This window comes from Atractosteus spatula, chromosome 7 (assembly GCF_055471065.1).
Source record: "Atractosteus spatula isolate fAtrSpa1 chromosome 7, fAtrSpa1.hap1, whole genome shotgun sequence".
NCBI lineage: Eukaryota > Metazoa > Chordata > Actinopteri > Semionotiformes > Lepisosteidae > Atractosteus > Atractosteus spatula.
Window position 1 is genome coordinate 27,653,119 of NC_142712.1, and position 23,366 is coordinate 27,676,484.

Here is a 23,366-nt window from a genome sequence, read left to right on the forward strand (position 1 = left end):
AGTTAGACTCTGCTTGTGTTAACTTCCTGGAAAAGTAAGCGCATGGATGTAAGGTGTTCTTTTCCCCATGTCGTTGGGATAGGATGGCACCAACCCCGTGTGCAGAGACATCGATTTCAACTATAAAAGGGAGTGATGGATCAGGGTGTCTGAGTAGGGGAGCTGAGGTGAAAAGTTTTTTAATAAGGAGAAAAGCCTTGTTCGCTTGAGGATTCCACTTGCCATGACCTGGCCCCTGGTGAGTGAGTGCTGTAATTGGGGCAACGACCGAACTGAAGTGTCTAATAAAACAGCGGTAAAAGTTGGCAAAACCCAAAAACCACTGGATATGTTAAAGGTTCTTAGGAGTAGGCCAATCCTTAATAGCTGTTACCTTAGCCTGGTCCATTTCCACACCCTGAGAGGAGATGACATTTTGTGATTTTTTTTAGTTTAGCATACAAGTTGTTTTCAAGAAGGCGAGACAAAACTTCACGGACATGGGAGACGTGATCCTAAAAGTTGTTAGAAAAGATCAGGATATCATCCAGATATACCAGAACATATTTATGCATAATGTCCCGAAAGATGACATTCATGGACGATTGGAACACTGAGGGGATGTTGACCTGGCCAAAGGGAATGATGAGATATTTGTAGTGCCCGTGAGTTGTCATGAAGGCAGTTTTCCACTCATCTCCCTCCCTAATTATAGGCATCCCCAAGATCCAACTTACTGAAAATCTTCACTCCATGGAGGGGATTCGATAGCTGATGGAATCAGAGGTAGAGGGTAGTGGTTGGGAACCGTGATACTATTAATACCCCGTAATAAACACAGAATCTGAGAGAGCCATCCTTTTTCCCCACAAAAAAGAAACCAGCGCAGGCTGGTGACGAGGAGGGGTGTATGAAGCCTGACACCAGGGAGTTCCAGATGTATTCCTTCGAAGCTTTCTCTTCCGGGCCTGAAAGGGGGTAGACCCATCCTTTTGGTGGTAGCACACCTGGAGGTAAATCAATAGCGCAGTCGTAAGGGCTATGAGGCGGAAAAGAAAGGGCCTTCTGTTTACTAAAGGCCTGTCTTAAATCAGTGTACTGTGGAGGAATATCGGGGGAAGGGTCAGAGGAGACAGAGGCCGCAGAGATGCGCACCGGGAGACAGCAGCACTCAGTGCGGCAATGGGGATCTCACTGCGGCACCAAGAGAAATGAGGGTCATGTTTATGAAGCCAGGGGTGACCGAGGGGAAGGGGGTGAGATGAGGATCTCATCTAGGATCAGGAATTGGAAGTTCTCTCGATGAGTGGCACCAATAGAGAGGGTGACTGGAGCGGTTTGCCAGCAGATATGTACGGGTGAGATTGGCGAGCCATCGAGGAAGAGTGACTTGAAAGGGGGGTGACAGAGGGTCACAAGGGATCTTCTGGGCCTTGACTATGGCGGCGTCAAGTTCCTGGCTGCACCTGAGTCGAGGAGAGCCAAGAGATTAAGTTGACAGTTTCCCCAAGACAGATTTACAGGAAGAGAAGGTCCAGAAGTAAGGTGTAGGGCGGAAATGATACCAAACCTGAGAGTTGTAGTAGTGTGTGGAGGACTGGATGGTCGGAGGGGGAAAACAGGGAGAAGGTGTTCCGAAGAGCCACAATACATACAATGACCCTCGCAACACCTCTTCATTCTCTCCTCTGCTGACAGTCATCAATTGCTATTGGCTCCAGCGGCTGGAAGCAGTGATGAGGATTGTAGTGGAAGAGGCCCGTCAGCTCTGCTCTCCTGGAAACTGATATTGATTTCAGTGACCCGGAAGTTAAAAGTGTTTAGACAGGGGAAGTCGAGGGGAAGGTGGATGTTGTGATCTTTTAATTCCTCTGACAATCCTCAACGGAACTGGTGAATGAGAGATTCCAGATCCCAGGACGTTTGGGAGCCAAGGAGCAGAATTCAGCAACATACTCCTGCAGGGGACGGTTTCCCAGTGTGAGGATGGAAAGGCGGTGAGCAGCGAGGTGGTGAGGGTAGAGCTGACCAAAGGTGGCTTGTAATGCGGCCTGGATGACCAAAGGCGGCTTGTAATGCGGCCTGGAATCTGCCGTCTCGGGGGCGTTCCAGATAAGGAGAGCAGTGGCCCAGTCCAGGGCTCAACAGGAGAGGTAAGAAACCACATACCCAATTCTTTCGTAGTCAGAGGGGAAGCAGTCAGTGGGGAGTTGGAAGGCCATCCAATACTGGGTCAGGAAGCCCTGACACTTGGTGGAGTCACCATCAAATATATCCAAAGTGGGGAGGGGTAGAGTACTGACTGGTGCCGCAGTGGCTTGAGGTGGTACAGTGGATGTGGTCGGCTGGGAAACTGGGTGTTGGGTAACATGGGTGACTAGTTGTTGGACAGCCGCTGTTAAATACCCCAGTGTTTTGGGAGTGTTGCCAGAATATGGTGAAAGAATCATTTTGACCTGCGGGGTTCATGTTGCAGGCTCAATATTCTGTAAGAACGGTGTTATTTACGAACTCTGTGCAGGTCTCCAGGCGAGATCCGAAAGCTGAGGTATCCAAGGTGGGTGACAAGGTAGAGAGGTCGGTTATTCCAGGCAGGGTCAAGTCCAGGAAATAAGCACAAAGAGAGGCAAACAAATCCAATAGGGGTGAGACAAGAGAGTGAAATCCAAAACCAAGTTGACGTTGAAGAAGTCCAGATGAGGTATTAAAGGTTTTTAAGAAGAAAGGGTGAAGTGAGCTCAGGAGGCAGAAGAGATCCTAATACCAAGCGATGTTATAGGGTAAGCTGAGGGTTTATATAGTAAAGGAAGGGGTGTGTAAGGGAATTTGGATAATGAGGGGTTAATTGAGGCCAGCTGCAGCCATAACAGTACCCCCCGCCCCGTACAGGCATATCCTGAAGCCCATGATGGACAGTCTGGGAAGGCCCGATGAAAGTCCCAGAGAAGGAAGGGAAGTGTGTAAGGGAACTTGGTTAATGAGGGGTTAATTGAGGCCAGCTGCAGCCAACAATAATGGCTCATAGATATAATCCAGTACAAACAGAATGAATATATGTCGTCAATATGTGGCATGTAATGCTAATTACTGCTGTTCAAAAACAGTTTAACAAACATCTACAGTGTTAATATCTTTCTAATTATCTTACTATAACATGTGACATGTTGCTGTTATGGCATTTGTTATGATGGCAGGGTAGCAGCCATTTTGTTCTTTATTGTTAAAAGATTATTCTCTTGCTCAAGGTGGGACATTAACATTACACAGTTAATACAGTATATAGAAATGGTATACCTGCTGCTCATGTTGTAGCAATAACCACAATGGTCATCACAGAATCACAAAATATGTTCTGTAATATGTTCAGCTCTTCTTGTACAAAAACCAAATAACTTCAAATGTGGTTACTGTCATTTTATGTTTCACTTTTGACATATTGTTGCACTTTTTACGTAGACATTGAGGCATCACCTGTTTGGAAAAACACATCTCATACAATAATGTTATTTGCTCTTCTCCAAAAACTAATTCACCAGAGGTCTGAACATGGTAAGTATCATTCTATTTTTCCCTTACTCCCTTACTGTTGTCATTAGCCAACAATGACCTGGATTCTCCAAGCAGAGGTGCACAGCTCGCCAGTTAGGTTTGGCAAATTGTGCACTGCTGCTTAGAGAATGCTTGGACCATTTATAACTCTTTTACTGCTTGCCCAGCTAGTATTGGGTGGTCTTAAATTTGGCAGGACATGCTTGGCTTGCAGTATTCTCCTAGATTTTATTGTGAGGGTCCAATAGGTGCTGACTCCTGTAAGGCGCTGTAGAGTTCTCAGTGTTTTCAGATGATGAATCATTCTAACAGGCACATGTTTTGAAGGGGTATGCTCACAGTTCTTCACTCTCCATATGTAGAATATGGATTGCAGCATCAAGTAAAATTAACAATTATCTCTCAAATTGATGAATGATCATTTTTTTTGTTTAAATGCTGTTTAAATCCTGTTGCATTAGAGATTTATATATTTTAAAATTATTTTTCTTTTGTATTTTTGTAAAAGAAAAATTACTATATAATCAAAATATTTGTGTCACAGACTGGAAAGGTGTGTGACACCAGGTGTCAAGAGCTGTATGGATGTGAAGTGCCTTGATGGGCCAGTGACACCGTGTTGTTGATTCAATTTGATGCTTTATTCTTGGAGTTCCTGCCCTGATCAAAAGCCCGTTTAACACAGACACTAGACAATTATAATACTAGTTCAGGTGGGTAGCTGCGTCAGCATGCGTAGGCTGCAAAGGAACAAGTAATACAGTAAGTTTATTCCATGCTGAAAAGAGTAGAAAGAAAACACAGCGTTTCGGCTGTGGAGCCTTCTTTGGGTGTAAGCAATTATCATACTATGCAATGGACAATGTGTGGGGTTGGCAAACTGGTTTGACGGGACCGGTCATCCTGTAATTGAGAGTAAGACCTGAGTACAGGAACTCATCAAACAATACATCAGCACCCTTGTCTTATTTGGGTTTGGGCAGCAACTCCCTGAAGAAAAGACCAAAGCTTCCTCCCCCTGAGGGAAGAGCAAGGAGTCCTTTGTTACAAGGTTATAAAAACCCAAAGTCAGGATAGATAGGGGATCTTTTGGGAGAAGAGTTTTGTGGAGAAGGAAAGGATGCCGACACCATAAATTTTAGAGTGGCAGCTGAGGAAGGCTCCAGCATCATTGCCCCCCCACCACACATTGGACTTGATATCAAGGTAGCAGGGTGGACTGACTGGAGCTGGTTTCCAAGAAAAATGCTGTGGAACTTCTCATTGGTTACCTGGTTTGGTGAATGAACTGTATTATCTGTAATCATAGACTGAAATAAATGGGACATTATGAATGATAATTGTTTGATATATGGATGTAGGGGTGATTCTGAGAAATGAAAAGAACCTGTGGCAAGTTAGAGAGGGGCATGGGACCCTTTCTAATTGCTAAGTGGCATAGTCTTACACTAGGCAGGAATAATTCTTGTTAGAGGGGTCACCCTAACCTTTGTTTTTTTCAGGCTATGTATTTCTTGAATATGCCAATGTAGCATACATTTGAAATACTACTATACATGCAAATTCCCAGGTTGCAATTACACTGAGCTCTTACCAGATTACATAAAAATGAATAGGTAAAGTTGCAAAATTAATTAGCACAAAACTGGTAGGGCTATGGTTAACTTTAATCCCCCCAAACTACGTTTCAACAAAGGCGTTTTACTCAAAAGAGTATGGCACCAAGATGTTTGAAAGTCTATATCTGCTGCTTTCTTCTCTGTTACTCAGATAAAAGGCTTTAAATCACCAGAGAACTTTCCTTTCTTGTGTGGTTTTGTTCTTTTTGTTCCTGCCTGGTCTGGGAACATCCACTACAAAAGTAGTAAAGAGATACTACATTAGTTGTGATACTCCTGTTGGGTTAACTGACAGCCTCAGCATGATGAATTGGATGATAATATTTAAGCCCCAGGACATTCCTTCTCCAGGCCAGAACTAGAGACAGGTGAGATCAGATATCCTTATTTTTATACTGAAGATCGAAGAATGATAATAACCCGAATATGCCTTCCTTTTACAGTGCTACTGTGCCTGTCTGACCTGATTGCCATTTTTAAATAGAATATATATATATATGTCTATATAGATAGAGATGGCTCAAAAAGCCAGCAGTCATGTCACCCCGCAACTTACAACTGGCAACCCACTGAAGCTAAGCAAGTGTGAGCCTGGTCAGTATCTGGATGGGAGACCTCCTGGGAAAAACTAACGTTGCTGCTGGAAGAGGTGTTAGTGAGGCCAGCAGGGGGCGCTCACCCTGCGGTCCATGTGGGTCCTAATGCCCAAGTATAGTGACGGGGACACTATGCTGTAAACAAGTGCCGTCTTTCGGATGAGACGTAAAACCGAGGTCCTGACTCTCTGTGGTCATTAAAAATCCCAGGCTGTTTATCGAAAAGAGGAGAGATGTAACCCCGGCATCCTGGCCAAATTTCCCATGCCTCCTAATAATCCCCCTCTATGAATTGGCTACATTACTTTGTTCTCCTCCCCCCTCCGATGGCAGGTGGAGTGACGCGCTGGTTGGAGTATTTCTCAGTTGCATTTAATGGCGAAGTCAGCTCAAAGATTTGGTTCAACGGGCGTGCTGACAAGCGGACCCTGCTGATGTGGGATTAACACTAGGATGAGAGATGAGAGATGAGAGTTGGATATAGATGGCTCAAGACAATACTGTTCTGTGAAATGGGTGGTTTAGTATCTTATCACTTGAGTAATTAAATTTACACTAGGAAGAACTTGCACAATTAAGTTGCCATCCAAGTCTGAAAAGAAAATGTTATGGTACAAATCACACAGACTCAGATCAGTGTGATTTGTGATTAGCCAGCAGCCATATCACCCTGCAACTCACAACTGGCAACCCGCTGAAGCTAAGCAGGTGTGAACCTGGTCAGTACCTGGATGGGAGACCTCCTGGGAAAATCTAAGGTTGTTGCTGGAAGAGGTGTTAGTGGGGCCAGCAGGGGGCACTCACCCTGCGGTACACGTGGGTCCTTCAGATGAGATGTAAAACCGAGGTCCTGACTCTCTGTGGTCATTAAAAATCCCAGGGCGTTTTTCGTAAAGAGTAGGGGTGTAAGCCCGGCGTCCTGGCCAAATTTCCCATTAGCCCTTACCAATCATTGCCTCCTAATAATCCCCATCTATGAATTGGCTTCATTACTCTGCTCTCCTCCCCACCGATAGCTGATGTGTGGTGAGCGTTCTGGCACACGATGGCTGCCGTCGCATCATCCAGGTGGATGCTGCACATTGGTGGTAGAGGGGAGTCCCCATTACCTGTAAAGTGCTTTGAGTGGAGTGTCCAGAAAAGCGCTATATAAGTGTAAGCAATTATTATTAATCAGTGGCTTTTTTCCTTACCTCTCACAAAGGAATTCTTCTATTCATCCCTAATAAATATGTTTTTAGTTTTTTGTACTTTTTTATAGTTTTTGTTTGTGATTAATTTTCCCCCAAATGTGTTAAATAAGTCATATGTCTGCTACTCAGCTTTGATGAACCTTTCTCTACTCTTGAGCCCTTACTTTCTTTATATGGAGACTTTCTGTTTTATCTACAATTATAATGTATTTGAATTTTATAATATTGAAAAATGAATACAAGAAGGTGCATTATAATAAAACTGTTATCATAATAACTAAGAATAATTAAAACAGCACCAATATAATTTTAACAAGAAAAAAAAGCTGATATTCAACTTTATGGAAATGTGGCTGTGATGTTATATATGTGAAGATGATGCAGAAATCTCAATCACTTCAGCTTCACTAAAACAGTCAGAAGAGGTTTACAGCATGATTTTTCATTCAGAATGTTAGTATATATAGGAAGGAATTCAATTTTGTAAGACTGTGTATTAAATAAGAAATAGATATTCCTATAGATATATTTATTTATACAATAAAAATATTTATTGATTATATAATCCCAAGTGGCAATTTGAACCATTGTCAGAAATTCCCAGTTCTAATTGACTTATCTATTGACAACAAATTCATACTTTCTTTTACACTCTATTATCTATTTGACATTTAAGGTGTGATACTGAAAAAGCATTAGTAATCTACACTTTCATTCTTGTTTGTGCTTAATGCTTTTGAACTATATGTAAAGTTACTGTGCATTCATAATGTGCTTTGTGAAAGTGATAAAGTATGGTATGAGACTTGTTTAGAGGTGATTGAAAAGATAGGTGAAAAGTACATGGAAGGGATACTTAATATTGTATATCAAAAGAAGAACTTCTGATAACATGATGAATGATTGAGCAATGTCTTATCCATGTTTGTGTTTTGCAAAAAAAGTAAATACATACAAGACTTTTAAGTTGAAGAGGCCTGTGAAGACCTTTCCAGGGATGTGCCTCAGGTTATTACCAGACAGTCGCCTGTAGGAGAGATAAAAATATGATGAGCTGCTGAGTCATTGATTAGGAGTTTTACCCACAAAAAATCATATTATTTTGGCAAATCTGTGGAACTGAAGTTCAAAACTAAAAACTGACATGAAAATGCTCAAGAGGACTCCAGAATGAAACTGTTACTTCTAATTATATTTTAGCTGGAGTGTTTCTTAGTTATGCAGCATGTCATGAACCATGACTTCTAGGGTAGCCATTTGTTGTTTTTCTGTTATTTGTTTTCTCTAGTACATTGTAGTGTGACAGCAGGACTTAACACAACTAAATTATATACTTGTGAAGAACTCTTAATTTCAGAATAATCATTTAAAAAAAAAACTTTGAGAAAACGTACTTCTTACAACACCAGACTCAATTTTGTATTGTGAACCCCTGAAAATAAAATTAAAACACTGAATATCCACTGATCTCTTGAATTAAGTAAATTTTCTATCCACTAGTCTGTCTGTTTTCCAGAGATGCATATTCTCTTTTAAGTTGGTTTTCAATAACTCTCATTTCTCTGGCAGCTCTGCAGCTGATAAATGTTGTTTTTGGATTGAAAGGAAGGTGATGAAAGAAGTTCCCCAGAGTTCAACACCACATTTTCCTCCTTTTCCTAAAGAAATTGTGTTGTACAGTGCATGGTTTTTTTGCTCTTATGCTTGCTTAGAAGCTTTCACCAGGCATAAAGCTAAGCATTATAAAGCAAAAGGAATACTGAGGAAACAAAATAATAATAACTACTCTATAAGGACAAAGGACACTTTTATCCTTGCAGAGATTCACCCTTTCTGAACTAGAGCTGTTACACACACAAGCTAACATACTGAAGAAGGTTAGAATCTTAATTAAAAACTCATTGCTGAAAAGGCTCATTGCTGGTGCTCTGTAATTGTTGATAGTCATAGAATGACTGTTTTTCCATGCTTCTATTTTATTTTCTTTGTACTTCTAGGTACTGTATATATACAAGGGAATCAAAGTTTTTTAAATACATTTGTTAGAGTGCAAGGAGCTTAGCCAGGACATTGCGGTTAACACCACTGCTCTGTTTTAAAGTAGTGTTTTAACATTGCTAAATCTTTGCCTTACAGCCAAGGTTTGTTCTGTATCTCACTGAGCAGCTCTGACAGTTCCAATTGCAAGACTACGATTTTGGAGGGAGGTGGATAAAACAAAATCTAACATTTCTCCAATAACCCATTTTCACTAATTTGAAGGGCAGGGACTGTCCAAAAATCTTTTTTGGCTGCTGTTATATGGCCTAAATGAAGACCACCCATTGCTGAAGAACACATTATTCTCCTTCTGCTCTTATGCAAACATATATCATCGACATGAAAGCTGTCAAAATGTTTCTTCATTTCTCTAAATGCACAAAAAACTTTGCAAATTGAACAGTTTATTTTAGGCCTTCTAATTGATTTGGGGAGACATGCTGGCTATGACAGCTCTGGTCAAAGCAAAAGAGCATTGCCACAAAGATGAAAGTAGCTCCAGTGAGAAGTGCCTGGAACCTCAGAAGAAATAATAATTATGCAGTCAAGCAAAATTAGATACTGTACTAGATACTGCTAATGCTCCCAGATAATTGTTCATAGACTTTTGAGATAAAGTAGCAATATAAGGTTTTGTTAGATATCAAAGGCAGAGAGCATTTATTTAGTTATAGTGACTTTCCATGGGTACTGGGCAGACATGGTGAGTAAAAATCATTTGTGAATTTGTGAGTTCATCCTAAAACTTCGAATGTGCGGAAAGACACTGATGATCACAAAAGTACAATTCTAGCTATGTAACTGGCCAATGAAAGTAATTTACAGAACCCTCTAAAATGAATGTTAAATTGTCTTTTATAGTATTACACATCAATGCATATCTTTTTAGACTTATTTTTTTAGTTCTTACTTAAGAAAGATATATTAATGTCTGTGTCAACTGCACAAACACAGATCAAAACAAATTACATTTTTCTGACACAACAATTTGTATTAGCTTTGAATCACAGTGATTCAAAACTAATACAAATGATAAATATTATATTAACTGTTAATGCTGCAACCTTTACTGGTTCTACATACAGTCAATTATGTCTTTAGATTTGCTTACATTTCTTTTCCATTTCCTTTGCTCCAAATTAAGAATTAAATGTACAGTAATTTAATTTTCTTTATACTGAATATTGAAGAATTGGCAAATCATGGTCATAATAGCAACCATTAAAGCATAAAATAAATGATAAATTTAAGATTTTTTTGCTTCTCATAAAATGTGTTATTTTCCAAATGTTTATGTCAAAGCAGAAATTCCTTTTTAAATAGGAGCGGAGAAAAAATAAAAAATAACATGTTTGAGGTTGCTAAAATTATTATTTCTATGTACATAAATAAAAACCTACTCAAATCCTAGTCCAAGCCTAACCCTAAACTACAACACCTCTGTCCTTCATGGCTGCTTGAAAACAGTAACCACTACACATGTGCTAAATTCAATGTTAATCACCTCATAATCATGACTTTAAAATAAGTACTTTTTTATTCGTATTTAGTTTTACAGTATATTTACATTTCTTGATATTACTTATTAACAATATTGCTTTTTAGTAACAAGCTGTTTAGAGTTTCTGCTGCATTTTTTCTGGAGAGTAAGTGCAAATTATGATTATAGCTTACTAACGAAAGACTGCTTTAAATTAGTGGCTATTGAACTTAAATAACTTGATCTAGTTTAGTTTCTGAAGTTTGTGAAACTAATATTATGGCAACACATACAGTAACTTACTATGGACACTCAGCATACTGTTAAACTAGTGTCCAGTTTACTCATTGATTATATTTACTCAAACAGAAACTTAAAAATTCCATTTAAGCTGCAGGTGATTGTGTTTGTGGAGCCTGCTGGCCACCTAAGTATTTTATCTTAAATATTGCTTATTAATTGTTTTCTGTTTTGAAGTTACATAATGGGACAATGCCTATTCTAGAAAAACTATAATTTCAGATTTTGCTTCAATTTAAGATTCAATTTCATTTAAGAATCCCTCCTGAAACACTGAGCAGTGTTCCGAAATATTTATCTTTTTTATAAGAAAAGAATGAATTATTTTGTCAGACCATCTCCTGAAAAACTGTGTATCAGATAATGGATTAATTGAACGAATTATTTTAAAATAATTTCATAAATACACTAAACTTTTTAGTGTTATGATCAAGAACTTAGTTTCTTGTTTTTTACTTATTGTAATCATGTTCGAGGACCAAATAGGCAATGGCTTGGGAATACCTGAAAGATATTCCAAGTCTAGATTTTTAAAATTACCAAAATTAAATTGTCATTGTGTTCATTACTTGAACATAGTTATTTTTTTCACTGCCTCAGAAAGCCCGAGACTATATTTAACTTGTACGTAGAGTATTAGTTATATTAGTTTGCTCACTGAAAACAGTGATGAACAATTAGTTATGAAACATTGAATATTAAAGGAACAAGTAATAGGTTTATTCCATGCTGAAAAAAAGAAGAAAGAGAACACAACGTTTCGGCCGTGGAGCCTTCTTCAGGTGTGAGATCTCTCTCCCTTTGCAGCCTACGCATGCTGACACAGCTACCCACCTGAACTATTAAATATTAAGGATGGTTTATCAACACTGAGATAGCAACAAAGTATTTTTACAGTCCTAAAGTTTAGTATGAGATGATACTATAAGAGTATAAGAATATAAGGCTCTTACAAATGAGTAAGAGAAAATATAATTAATTTCATTAATAAGTTCTCGTTAGTTGGAAAGCGGCTAAATGTTTTAAAAATATTATTGATTATTAATGTATTACTGTATTTCTTATCCAATGTAATAAATACAACTTTGAACACAATTTCTCTAAGATTATGTGACTGCTGACAGTTTTTCTGGGGCTCCAGATTTTACTGCGGAAATATTTATACGACTAGACTGCTACTTACATCACCTCAGTTTTTTTTCATATATGAAACAGAGATCACTACTGAGTGCAGTTAAAAATAGTGTACAATTCTATTACACAAACTGCAGAAGTGAATTAATATAGAGGGTCTAGCTTCTGTAACCTTGGTGTAATCCCAATGTGAACAGCATTACAGATGGACAACAGCAGATACCACACAACATGGCCAGCTCAGACATGGGCTTTTTCTGGGAATGCTGATGAGAGCTGTTGCTTATTCCCAGGCATTAGAATGCAGAGCTGTTTAATATTAACGGCTTCAGTGCCAGGCATCTTTTTTTATTAACTGCCTCATTGGAAGCCAAAATACCATAACATTTAATCATAATTTTTAATTTCAGTTTCTTTTTTGAGACATATTTGCAGTTGTAGCTGGGGAAAGAATAGGTTAGAAATAAAAATGTTTTCCTTGATATAATTGACTTTAAAAAATTTCCACCATGATTTGGACCAAACGAAAATATGAATCCTCCTGCCATTTGCAAGTTACAAAGCCAAAGTATTCCAAAGAAGCTCTGTGTAGAAGCTTTCTATTTTAACCTTTGGGAAACCATGGATCAGGTATTACATTTGCAATTTGCAGCTACACGTTAAGTCTACACTTTGATTTGGACCTTAGTCATTCCTTTGAATTCACTTATATTTTTATCTGCAATATGAAACTAATTCTTACCATGTACCTCAGTGTAATAAATATATACACAACCTTTGATTTACATACATATTGTGACACAGTGGGGGTGCAGTGAAGTAGCTAGCCTCTTTTAGTAGACAGGTTGTTTGGCAAGAAACACAAGAATAGCTATACATGAACAGGGCTCTTTATTCACAGGATGCAAGCAAACAACCAAAACCTTAGCCTCTTTCCAAGTTTTAATTGAACTCTTCCCTTGAAATGTCATCTCTATAGTTAGGCTGCACAAAACCAAACTCTGAACTCAAAGATCACACAAATCAAGGTCTAATGCTTCCTTTTCCCTCTGATACAATGCATAGCAGAGGATCTGCTCTTTTCTCTACAGTAGATGCCCGCTGAACTCCATGAGTCTAGTCTCTGCTTGCTTTTGAATTGTCACTTGACCAATGACCAATTGTCTACCTCCAGTTGGTCAGGTGACAAATGATGGGTTATTTTCCATTACTTTCATCCATCTTGTCTGAACCTACTGACCTCTTACAATATGCAGATTATTCTCAAATATTTTCATCTATTATAAAAAAAACTGGTTATTTTCACATGATCAGTGTCACAGAAAACCAGTGCTTAAAACACAGTGTGCAAGGCAAACCTGTAACTTAGATACAACAACAATGCACACAAGCACGCAGGAACAATTTAGAGGTCCCAATTAATTAATGCAACATACAGATGCAGCCATTCAAAGTGCACGGCACAGACACGTACCGGAGTAATTGGCTACGGCCTCGGGCGTTGACGCAAAATACCGCAGTACGTGATTGGTTGACCGACAGGAGCACTCGTGGTGCGTTGGTCGGTCGTAGAAAGATTTAAATGTCTTTACTGTGCCCGTTTTAGTATTGAATATTTATATGGAATTTTACCACTGAAGGGAAATCTTAGTAGCTGAGCATAAAAAGAATAGGAGCATACTGTAACGTGTGTGAAGGCCATAAACGATATTAATTTTGGAACTTAAACATACAGTATATGGCTGGTCTTGGTACTTTAAAGAAAACATACACACCAGTATTCCATTTCTCCCTAAACATTTTAAGCATCGAAGTCTTTAACTAACGTGATACCGGAGTCAACAAGCATACTTTAAGAATTTGATTAAAATGGAATATAATATGGAATCGCATATCTAAAGAAATTAATAACAATATAATTATATTCATGTACCGCAACACAAGAATTGTACACGCTGTACGATGTCTGTAGATAATGTTTTGTAGGGCTTTTTTAACATTCCTCATGTGACCTCGCCGGTGGCACTGTGGGTTAGGTTCCTGACTCCCACGTCACACACTGGGTGTTTGAATCCCGCTGGAGCCATGACTTTTTTTTTAACAAACATTTCTTTGAAAAAATAAAACGTTTCCCTGGGTCAGAGATTAAATAAAACTTCACTCGCACCAAACAAATTTCTATTTCTAAATATCACAACATGATCGAATTTAAGTCATTTTAATAACAATGAATAGTCACCTATGCGTTACAGTATAAACATTTATATTGATTTAAATCGCGTTTTTATTTAAATCGCAAACGCATGTTTAAATATATGTGTTTTTTTATTCACAATCAGACAAATGCAACATAAATTGTATCTTTGTCTTCTAAATATCTTAATAAACTTTCAGCATAGCTTTCTCCCCGTTCAGATATATTTTTCTTGGGATCTTGGGATCAAACGTGGAAAGATTAGATTGTAATCGTTTTTATTTTTTAAATACATTTTAGAAAAGTGTAATCTATACTAAAAAGCTGTACACCACCTGCTATAAAGATACATATTGTAATACTTTCGGGTTCGGATAGGACGGACACAAGAACTCAGACTTCAAAACTCAGAACTCAGACTTGCGGAGTTAAAGCAAGTTAAAGTTAAAGCACCTTGAATTGAATGGAATTGAGAGAGAGAGCACAGCCAGGACAGACAGGCAAATAACATACACTCCACAGACATTCACAACAGCGACATATCATAAAACGTTTGCCCATATTGTTAAATTATTACTTGTTTTTCAGGAAGTTAAAAAAACACTTGAATTACTTATCCAGTCTATATCCACTTTTATATATATCCAGTCAATATAAAATTATTTTTCAAGCAATGCAACTAACGTCGGGCAACGTGTTTTTTTTAATCCAACATTGACAGCCACATCTTAAATCTTGTCAGTCAGCTCTTTTTTCTCTATTTGAATTGTGGCGATTCAAACAACTTGGGATAACAAACGATATTAGTTTTGGAACATAAACATACAGTATGTAAACTGTATATGGCTGGTCTCGGTACTTAAGAAAAAGAAAAATACACACCAGTATTCCATTTCTCCCTAAACATTTTAAGCATCGCAGTCTTTAACTAACGTGAAATAACATGTGTATAAAAAGTGGTAGTTTTAAGCTTTTCTGCGAATATGCTCGATACCGGAGTCAACAAGCATACTTTTAGAATATGATTAATAGGGAATATAATGTGGAATTGCGTATCTAAAGAAATTAATAACGATATAATTTGGTTTCTGTCAAGCGCAATGAAACCTATAACTTGATTCTTATGGACACCCGGTCCCGCCAGGGATTAAAGAAAAACATAGAATCGCGTATCTAAAGAAATAACAGTATACAGTAACTATGTTCATGCACAAACAGTAGCATGTTACATTATTAATTTGGGGGTCTCCTCTTGCCAGAAAGCGCTAAATTGCATTTTGAGTGCGGTTTTTGACTTTTTTAAAATTACAACCCATACAGAAGCTGATACTGTTTAGACTTTTAATTATTTTAAACTGTATTACAGCAGCAAAATGTGCTTTTTCACGAAACCTAAAGTAACGAAATGTCTTGCGTTGTACAGCTTTTCAGCTAAATATATTTATCGCTTACACCTGACACTTGAGGTGCCCGACAAAAACCGGTTGAACAGCTCTGTTGGAAGTTTCGTGAAAAAGGAGGTTTCGTGAAAAAGCTACAGGAGTGCCAATCGTAATCGTTTTTATTTTTAATCGTTCAATGCAGATGGCTGGTGGCATGTTCCATAAGAGTACGGTAATTAAAAACCATTAATACTTTCGTTGGAGTTTAAATAAAGTTGATGTTTTATCTAGGGGCTGCTTGCTCGCCTGCGTCTGAAGAGCGGCTTCTAAACTGTGAAAACATGTGTCTGTCTTTCCGTAGGGGGAAGGGAATCTGATCTGCAAGGCCCTTTGGCTACAAAAGTAAAAAGAAGGTGCTCGCTCTCTCTCTCTTTTGATTATTACATCCAATAATCAAAATGACACAATAAACATAATAAACATAATTACGACCAACCAACAAAAACAACCATATAAACATAATACCAACCAAAAACATAGATAACAACCAAAATACAAAATCAAATATATCAAACCATTAAAGCAAAACCGTCCTCCAATTATCAACAAATCTCAATATCTTGTACGAATTATTCATAATACAAACCAAAAATAGCCCGCAAACTCTCTCAAATTCCTCCAATTATCATAATCCCGCCCCTTATGCAAAACCAAACCCTTTTCCCATCCCAGTTTATCCTCTATCATAAACAAAATCCACAACAATTTTCAACATAAAGCATTACACAAAATCAATACCTCAACACTCCATACTCAACAAGATAATTCACAAACAGCCAGAACATGTAACTCCACATTCCCAAATAGACCTAATTTCCATAGCCCCGCCCCTTATGCAACATCAATATCCCTCCCCTGTTCTCTCTCTCCGCTGGCGTTTGTAATCGTTTTTATTTTTAAATAAATTTTAGCAAAGTCATGTATTTTAAAAATCTTTCTATATATAAAGATTTCTATATTTATGTCTTTATTTAGTGGTTTCATTAGTGACAAAGACTAAACTTTCTTGGAAAAATGTCTTTTATGTAAACCATGTTTGCTATTAATTCATTTAGGGCTAGAATATGTTCATTGTCTTCCAATGAAAGAAGGGTTCCTTTCGCCATAGTCGGGTTGACATTAGAAGCTTGCCACGCCCGGACTGTTACACCAACACATTAGCATGTTAAAGCGATTTCATTGAGGAGCCTAGCTTTCTTAACTAGTAAGTACTGTACTTCCTTGGTTTTGGAGGGGGGGAGGTGTCTTTCGCTGGAAATCTCGCCCCCTTCTACTTTGAAAATACCTGTGAAACCGGTTTAATTCGTCACAGCCAGCACTCCCGCAGAGAGGGGGTTATACTTGCAGTGCATCGGTATAGATGGGAAAGCCAGAGCCGACCGCTACGCCGGCCACGTGTTATGCTCTTCGTTAATGTCTAAGCCGGAACACATCATTATATCTCATTTTGTATTTCTTTAAAAAAAATCGTTTGCCCAGCCTAACAGTATTGTTGTTATTGTTTTTATCCTGTAAAGCGCTTTGAGGAGCCACCTTTAAAGGTGCCATATACAATAAAGTTCATTATTATTACTATTGTTAATTTGCTGGACATTATTACGCAGAAGACAAAGATAGTGATTTACGTTGCATTGTGCATTGTGCTGCTGTAATACAGTTTTAAATAATTAAAAGTCTAAACAGTATCAGCTTTATTTATGGGTTTTAAATAAAGGCGATTTAAACGCGATTTAAATCAATATAAATGTTTATATTGTAACGCCTAGGTGACTATTCATTGTTATTAAAATGACTTAAATTCGATCATGTTGTGATATTTAGAAATAGAAATTTGTTTGGTGCGAGTGAAGTTTTATTTAATCTCTGAGACAGGGAAACGTTTTATTTTTTCAAAGAAATGTTTGTTAAAAAAAAAGTCATGGCTCCAGCAGGATTCAAACACCCAGCGTGTGACATGGGAGTCAGGAACCTAACCCACAGCACCACTGGCGAGGTCACATGAGGAGTGTTAAAAAAGCCCTACAAAACATTATCAACAGACATAGTACAGCGTGTACAATTCTTGTGTTGCGGTACATGAATATAATTATATTGTTATTAATTTCTTTAGATATGCGATTCCATATTATATTCCCTTTTAATCAAATTCTAAAAGTATGCTTGTTGACTCCGGTATCACGTTAGTTAAAGACTTCGATGCTTAAAATGTTTAGGGAGAAATGGAATACTGGTGTGTATGTTTTCTTTAAAGTTCCAAAATTAATATCGTTTATGGCCTTCACATGCGTTACAGTATGCTCCTATTCTTTTTATGCTCAGCTACTAAGATTTCCCTTCAGTGGTAAAATTCCATATAAATATTCAATACTTAAACGGGCACAGTAAAGACATTAAATATACATATACATACTGTATACAGTACAGTTTGCATACAGTAATATGTTTATGTTCCTAAATCAATCTCTTTTATGAGCATGTGAAAGGCATGGTGAATCAGCATTTTGATTGCGAAATGCTGTGGTGTTACTTTTACAAAGACGGTCAATGAAAAAAAAGAATTTGGACCGGGGCAATACTTTGAGTTTACAGCTTGTCCAAGGTCATTCATTATTAATACTATTAGTAATATCTTCGTTAAAGACTTTGATGGCGACAGCTCAAACATGAGAGGTTGAGCTTTATTAGCTCCACCTTGTGGAAATTCTGGATACTATTATTTTACTTGCGGTACTATAGGAGAATTTACGGTAACTCGCGGTAGACTGCATAAAGCGCACCGCAAAATAATGCGGTATCGCCAGCTTGTTTTGAATGGCTGCATCTGTATCTTCATAAAGTCAGAAGACAAAAGACGATCCAGCTAAAGTACATGTAAAAATAGGGAGACATTTCAGTTAAGAATTTTAAAACTGTCCAGTTTGGAATCACTAATTGTTTCACATCTTAGATAACTGCTGTATTCCCTGGACAGAATACAGAATGGGGTCAGTATTTCACACTTCTTCCACCTTAACTGAATACTTCTCTAAAAAATAATGTACTCTACATTATCATTTAACATGCTGAAAGCTCCAAAGGGCCTTACAAAAGCTGATCAGTTTCAGGTGTCAATGCTGCCTGAATTGTGTTAATATTTACTAATTTTGTAATATTTTCTATCTGACAATGAGTCAAATTTCATATGAAAAACTTATCAAAACAACTTGATTTGTATTTTTGTTCATTTGGTGATTTTGTTTGATATCTATGCCTAACATGATTTGATTAAATCAAAACATAGGTGTTGCAATTATTTGTGGACAGTATGTCTATTCACCCATTTTCTTACTCCTTTATTCAATACAGGGTCTCAGAGTAGCCAGAGCCTATCCCAGAAATCAATGGGCTAGTCAGGATACACCCTGGATAGGATGCTAGTCATTTTTTTAACTGAATAATGCACTTTTTAGTGAAATCATTGTGAAATTCCTTTTTATGAACATTCTCTTTCATTTCTTTTCATTCATCACTTAAATTATATTTGACATTAGCAAAAACATCGTGTATATTTTCAATCAATCCTACATCCATTAAAACATGGATGGATGGATGTTTGCCCATTATGCCTTCCAGCATGTAGGGGCAGCAACATCCTGTTGCTGTACCATTATTTTTGTTATGGGACAGAGTTGTTAGTTTTGTGCCCAACCTCCAACATGGAGGACCTGGCACCCAACATGGAACATGAACCCACTACCCTGAGATTCTGGGTCTCATGCTCTACCAACAGAGCTAATCGGGGCCTCCATTAAAATATGATAGCATAAAAATTGTTTTTGAATACTGAAACTGAAGAAGCTTCACGTCTTCCTTTCAAAATTCAGGATCTGACACACAACAAAGCAGTGAAGATTGTGAATAATCCTATCCTTTTATTGCTGTCTTGTGCTGATGGATGGTTAATCTGGTACTGATCTTGTATGGCTTTGAATTTGAGAGACTGCGTTGTGAGATGTAGTACAGTCAATGTACTTACACTGTGCTGACTGTTGTTATGTGTTGACTTTGTAATGCATACACTTTGGTGTGTTATTATTGATCGTCAATATTGTGTTACTTTGAATTATGTACACTGAGCTGTGTAAGTGGTTGGAATAATTATGAATTGTTAGAACTTGCAATTTTAATCACGCAAGGTTTCTGGGTAGAATTCTTGTTGTATAAGCTAATGAGGTGATGTGTGTAGTTCAGGGGACAATTTATGATTTCCAGAAAAACAAGGGTGGAGTACATGAGCTTATAGGTTCAGAATTTATGTCAGGGACTGACACAGCATCAGCAGATCACCAGCAGAAACAAATGAACTGATACAAATTCAAATACAAATGAATGCAGTATGTTTTTATTTTATGTAAGTGAACTATACTGTACTTCAGTCTTTCATGTTCAAATCAGAATGTTTTTTTTATACAGGACATTCGTTTAATTAGTCATGCAGCTGATAAGTGCAGATTGAAATTGTGGATGGATTTAAATAAAATATTTTCTGTGAATTAAGTAGGCAATGGATATAAATCATGGAAAAAGGGCTGATATCAGTGGGAGTAACTAATTCTCAATTTCTCTTATTTCTGTGTGTGTATATACAGTAGTTGCTTGCAATGGGTTTAGACATGGGTTGCTTGAATCCTGAAAGGTAGTGTAAAATTAGAAGAAAACAGTAATAAGCAAACTCTGTAATTTAGCATCCATCACAAAAAAGAATACAGTAGGTGCAAGAGGAGAGTTACTGTACACAAGTACTGTGCAAATGCAAGTGTAGATTGTCTGAAAGATATTTCTAATGATATTGGATTCATATCGGATCAGGACCTTATTAGTTTATTTAGGAATGGGAATGTGATTCCCATTCCTGTGTGATTGTACTGTCCAAAGCTTTTGGTTCTAAACTTCATTGTTATTACAATTTTAAATATGCGATAAAAGAGCAAAGACTTATGGGGCCATTATTATATTTTTCCATACCTATCACTTTATTACGGCAAAAAATAAGTTTTCAATAATATATTATTGTGCTGTTTGAAGAGTCCATAAAATTACATCATGGAATCAGTTTGAGAATTGAACACTGAAATCACATAGGAATAAAATGTTTCATATAACAGCCCAATCTTCAAAAACAGACCATCCACATTGTGTAAGCCTTTTATGTTATCCTGTTTTCATTACTCCTTACAATTAGGACTCTGAACTTATCAACAGAGAAAAGAGCGCAGATAATACCTGTGTGTTACAGTTCTTTGCCACAAAATACATTAAGATTTTTACTCCCTATAAAGTTGATTTTTGTTCTAAATCTTCAGGAGCAGATGGATTTAGTCATTAAGTTATGAAATAAGTTTTCAATAATTGTATTCATAGCTGGAATTTTCTCATAAGAACTTGATGTCTATTTATGTCACATTTAACCACTATACAGTAGTCATTCTAGAAAAAGGTATGCAGCTGGCAATTATATATCATTTATGTGTTTAGGTTTATTTATGCTACTAAACTCATACCATTAGATTAAAAGAAAAGCAAGCAACACAGGAAGAAACAAAATAATTTAAGATTAGTCTTTCAAGCTGTCGAATTTTAATGTGAGGATAAATACTGAGCAATTATGGCTTTGAACACTGTCTGTGATGTTCAAAATATCCTGAAGCAGGTGACTGGAAGATCTAGTTGTACAAACACTTGATTTGAAAGATGATTGAGGTATTTGTGTTTTAGACAGCTCACAAATCTGCAATATCTTTGATTTCAGCTATTTGTGCAGACAAGCTCATAAAACTAGCAGAATTATGACGCCAATCAAACTCGGTTGATCAAAAAGCAGTTCACTCTTTCATTAAAATATTTCGCCAGGTAAAACAGGTACAACACCTCCTTTCCAAATTATTTTAATATTGAATCTTCTTTTTTCACCAGAAACAATTCCAAATATGTTTTATTTTGAGGCCAGTGCAGGTATATTCAAGATTGGTGAGGGCCAGACTGCAAGAATCTAATAAAATTGTATTATATATTATTAAAAAAGCAAAAAGAATCAAGGCAGATGATTTCAATGCAACAACAGACGAAAGGAAGATTTAGAGATATTGACTCTTTATTTAGAGATACTGTATCTCTATAATGCAAGAAAGATGAGGAACATAAATAAATTACTAAAAAAAGGGATTGGTTCAGAAAACAATTTCCTCTATTAGAATTATGTCTGTTCTTTTCAAGGGAATGTACTCAAAGGCTAGATAACCCCTTTTAACAAGACCTCTGCACCTATTAGTGTGACAGAAACCGGATCCTAGCCCAGACAGGGCCTGTGGTACATAGTATTGTGCTGGAGAGTTATAGCAACAAACTTGGCAAAGACTTCAAAGAGCCATATTAATTATAGCCAGCAGTGGACCCAAATTAAATTACTGCTAAGATTTTAAGGTTGCTAACAATGATAGTTTATAACTCCGTAGGACGTCTCTAGATTCAGGGAGAATAAACGGACTTGTCTAATAAATCCAACTGCATTAAAGAGAGACCATATGAGTCCCATTCTGTGTTATATTCTGTTTTAGAATACATACAGGGCTACAACAACAAAAAGACATAACTGAATATCTTGGGTTGGTCTTTTTTGTGCGTAATCCTCAAGAACTCCCTTATACCATATATATCAAATGGCAACTACCCAAACTGTAACAATTCAGCTCACACCTGAAGAAGGTTCCACGGCCGAAACGTTGTTTTCCCTTTCTTTTCTTTTCAGCATAGAATAAACCTGTTACCTGTTCCTTTGCAGCCTACGCATGCTGATGCAGCTACCTACTTGAACTTAGTAATATAAAGGTAAATGTTCTGAGCTTTGAAACCTTTATATCACTTATACAGTACATGTAGAGCTTCCTATAATCTACCATACCCTACATAATGTAAAAAGAAGGTCTTGATGGGTTGGAAAATCTGGCAAGACTGTCAAACAGAGACAGACAGATGACTGATGTAAATAGTGGAGATATTGATAAAAAGAGAATAAAAAGCATGTGGAGCTAAGTAATTCACAGTGAAGATTTTACTGAGATGAAATGTTCCTCTTCATCCAAAAAGTATCTACTTTGATTAGAGGAAGCATTACGATCTTTTTTTTAAAGAAATTAGCTCAAAGCAAACGTCTGTAACACGTCATGTATGACTACACTGATGTATGACATACATGTCATGTATGACTACACTGAAACCCTGTAAAGTATATTGCATTTAACAAACCTTTATACAGTAAAATATGCCATTGTTTATCCTCTTTCCTCATGTTTTCCCTTTTCTATTATTATTACCAAAGAATTGCCAAATATTGATTTTGGTACATTACCAAACAATGCCTCTGTCAGTTTATATAATAGTTTATATTCCAGTTTTGAATTCACACCTTTCTTCACCCCTCTCCACTTTGCACTTCCTGAGTGGCCTCTCTGCCTCTCCCTCCCAGCTTTTGTTCTTCTGTGTTATTTAATCTTTGCTGTCTGCCTGTCTTTCTCACACCTGAAGAAGACTCCACAGCCAAAACGTTGTGTTTTCTCTTCTCTTTTTAGCATGGAATAAACCTATTACTTGTTCCTTTGCTGTTTATATAATATGTTGAATTACCCATCCATCCATTTTCTAACCACTTCATCCAACTCAGGGTCAATGGGGAGACAGAGCCTATTGCAGCAGGCTGGATACAACTTGGATGGGATGCCACTGAGTTATATGACTGCAAAATGCAACTATAGTTATATTTGTAATTTTAATCTTCAAGAATGTGACTTGTAAATACCTATAATAC

The 23,366-nt window shown here is 37.3% G+C and overlaps 1 protein-coding gene across 1 annotated transcript in view; it reads right to left on the minus strand.

The window, feature by feature from the left end:
• lgr6 (leucine-rich repeat containing G protein-coupled receptor 6) overlaps positions 1-23,366 on the minus strand; it is a 265,732-nt gene that overhangs the window by 132,841 nt on the left and 109,525 nt on the right. Inside the window, exon 3 of the mRNA XM_088921620.1 lies at positions 7,892-7,963. Within this exon, the coding sequence (XP_088777746.1) occupies positions 7,892-7,963 (72 nt within the window). The remainder of the gene's footprint in view (positions 1-7,891; positions 7,964-23,366) is intronic.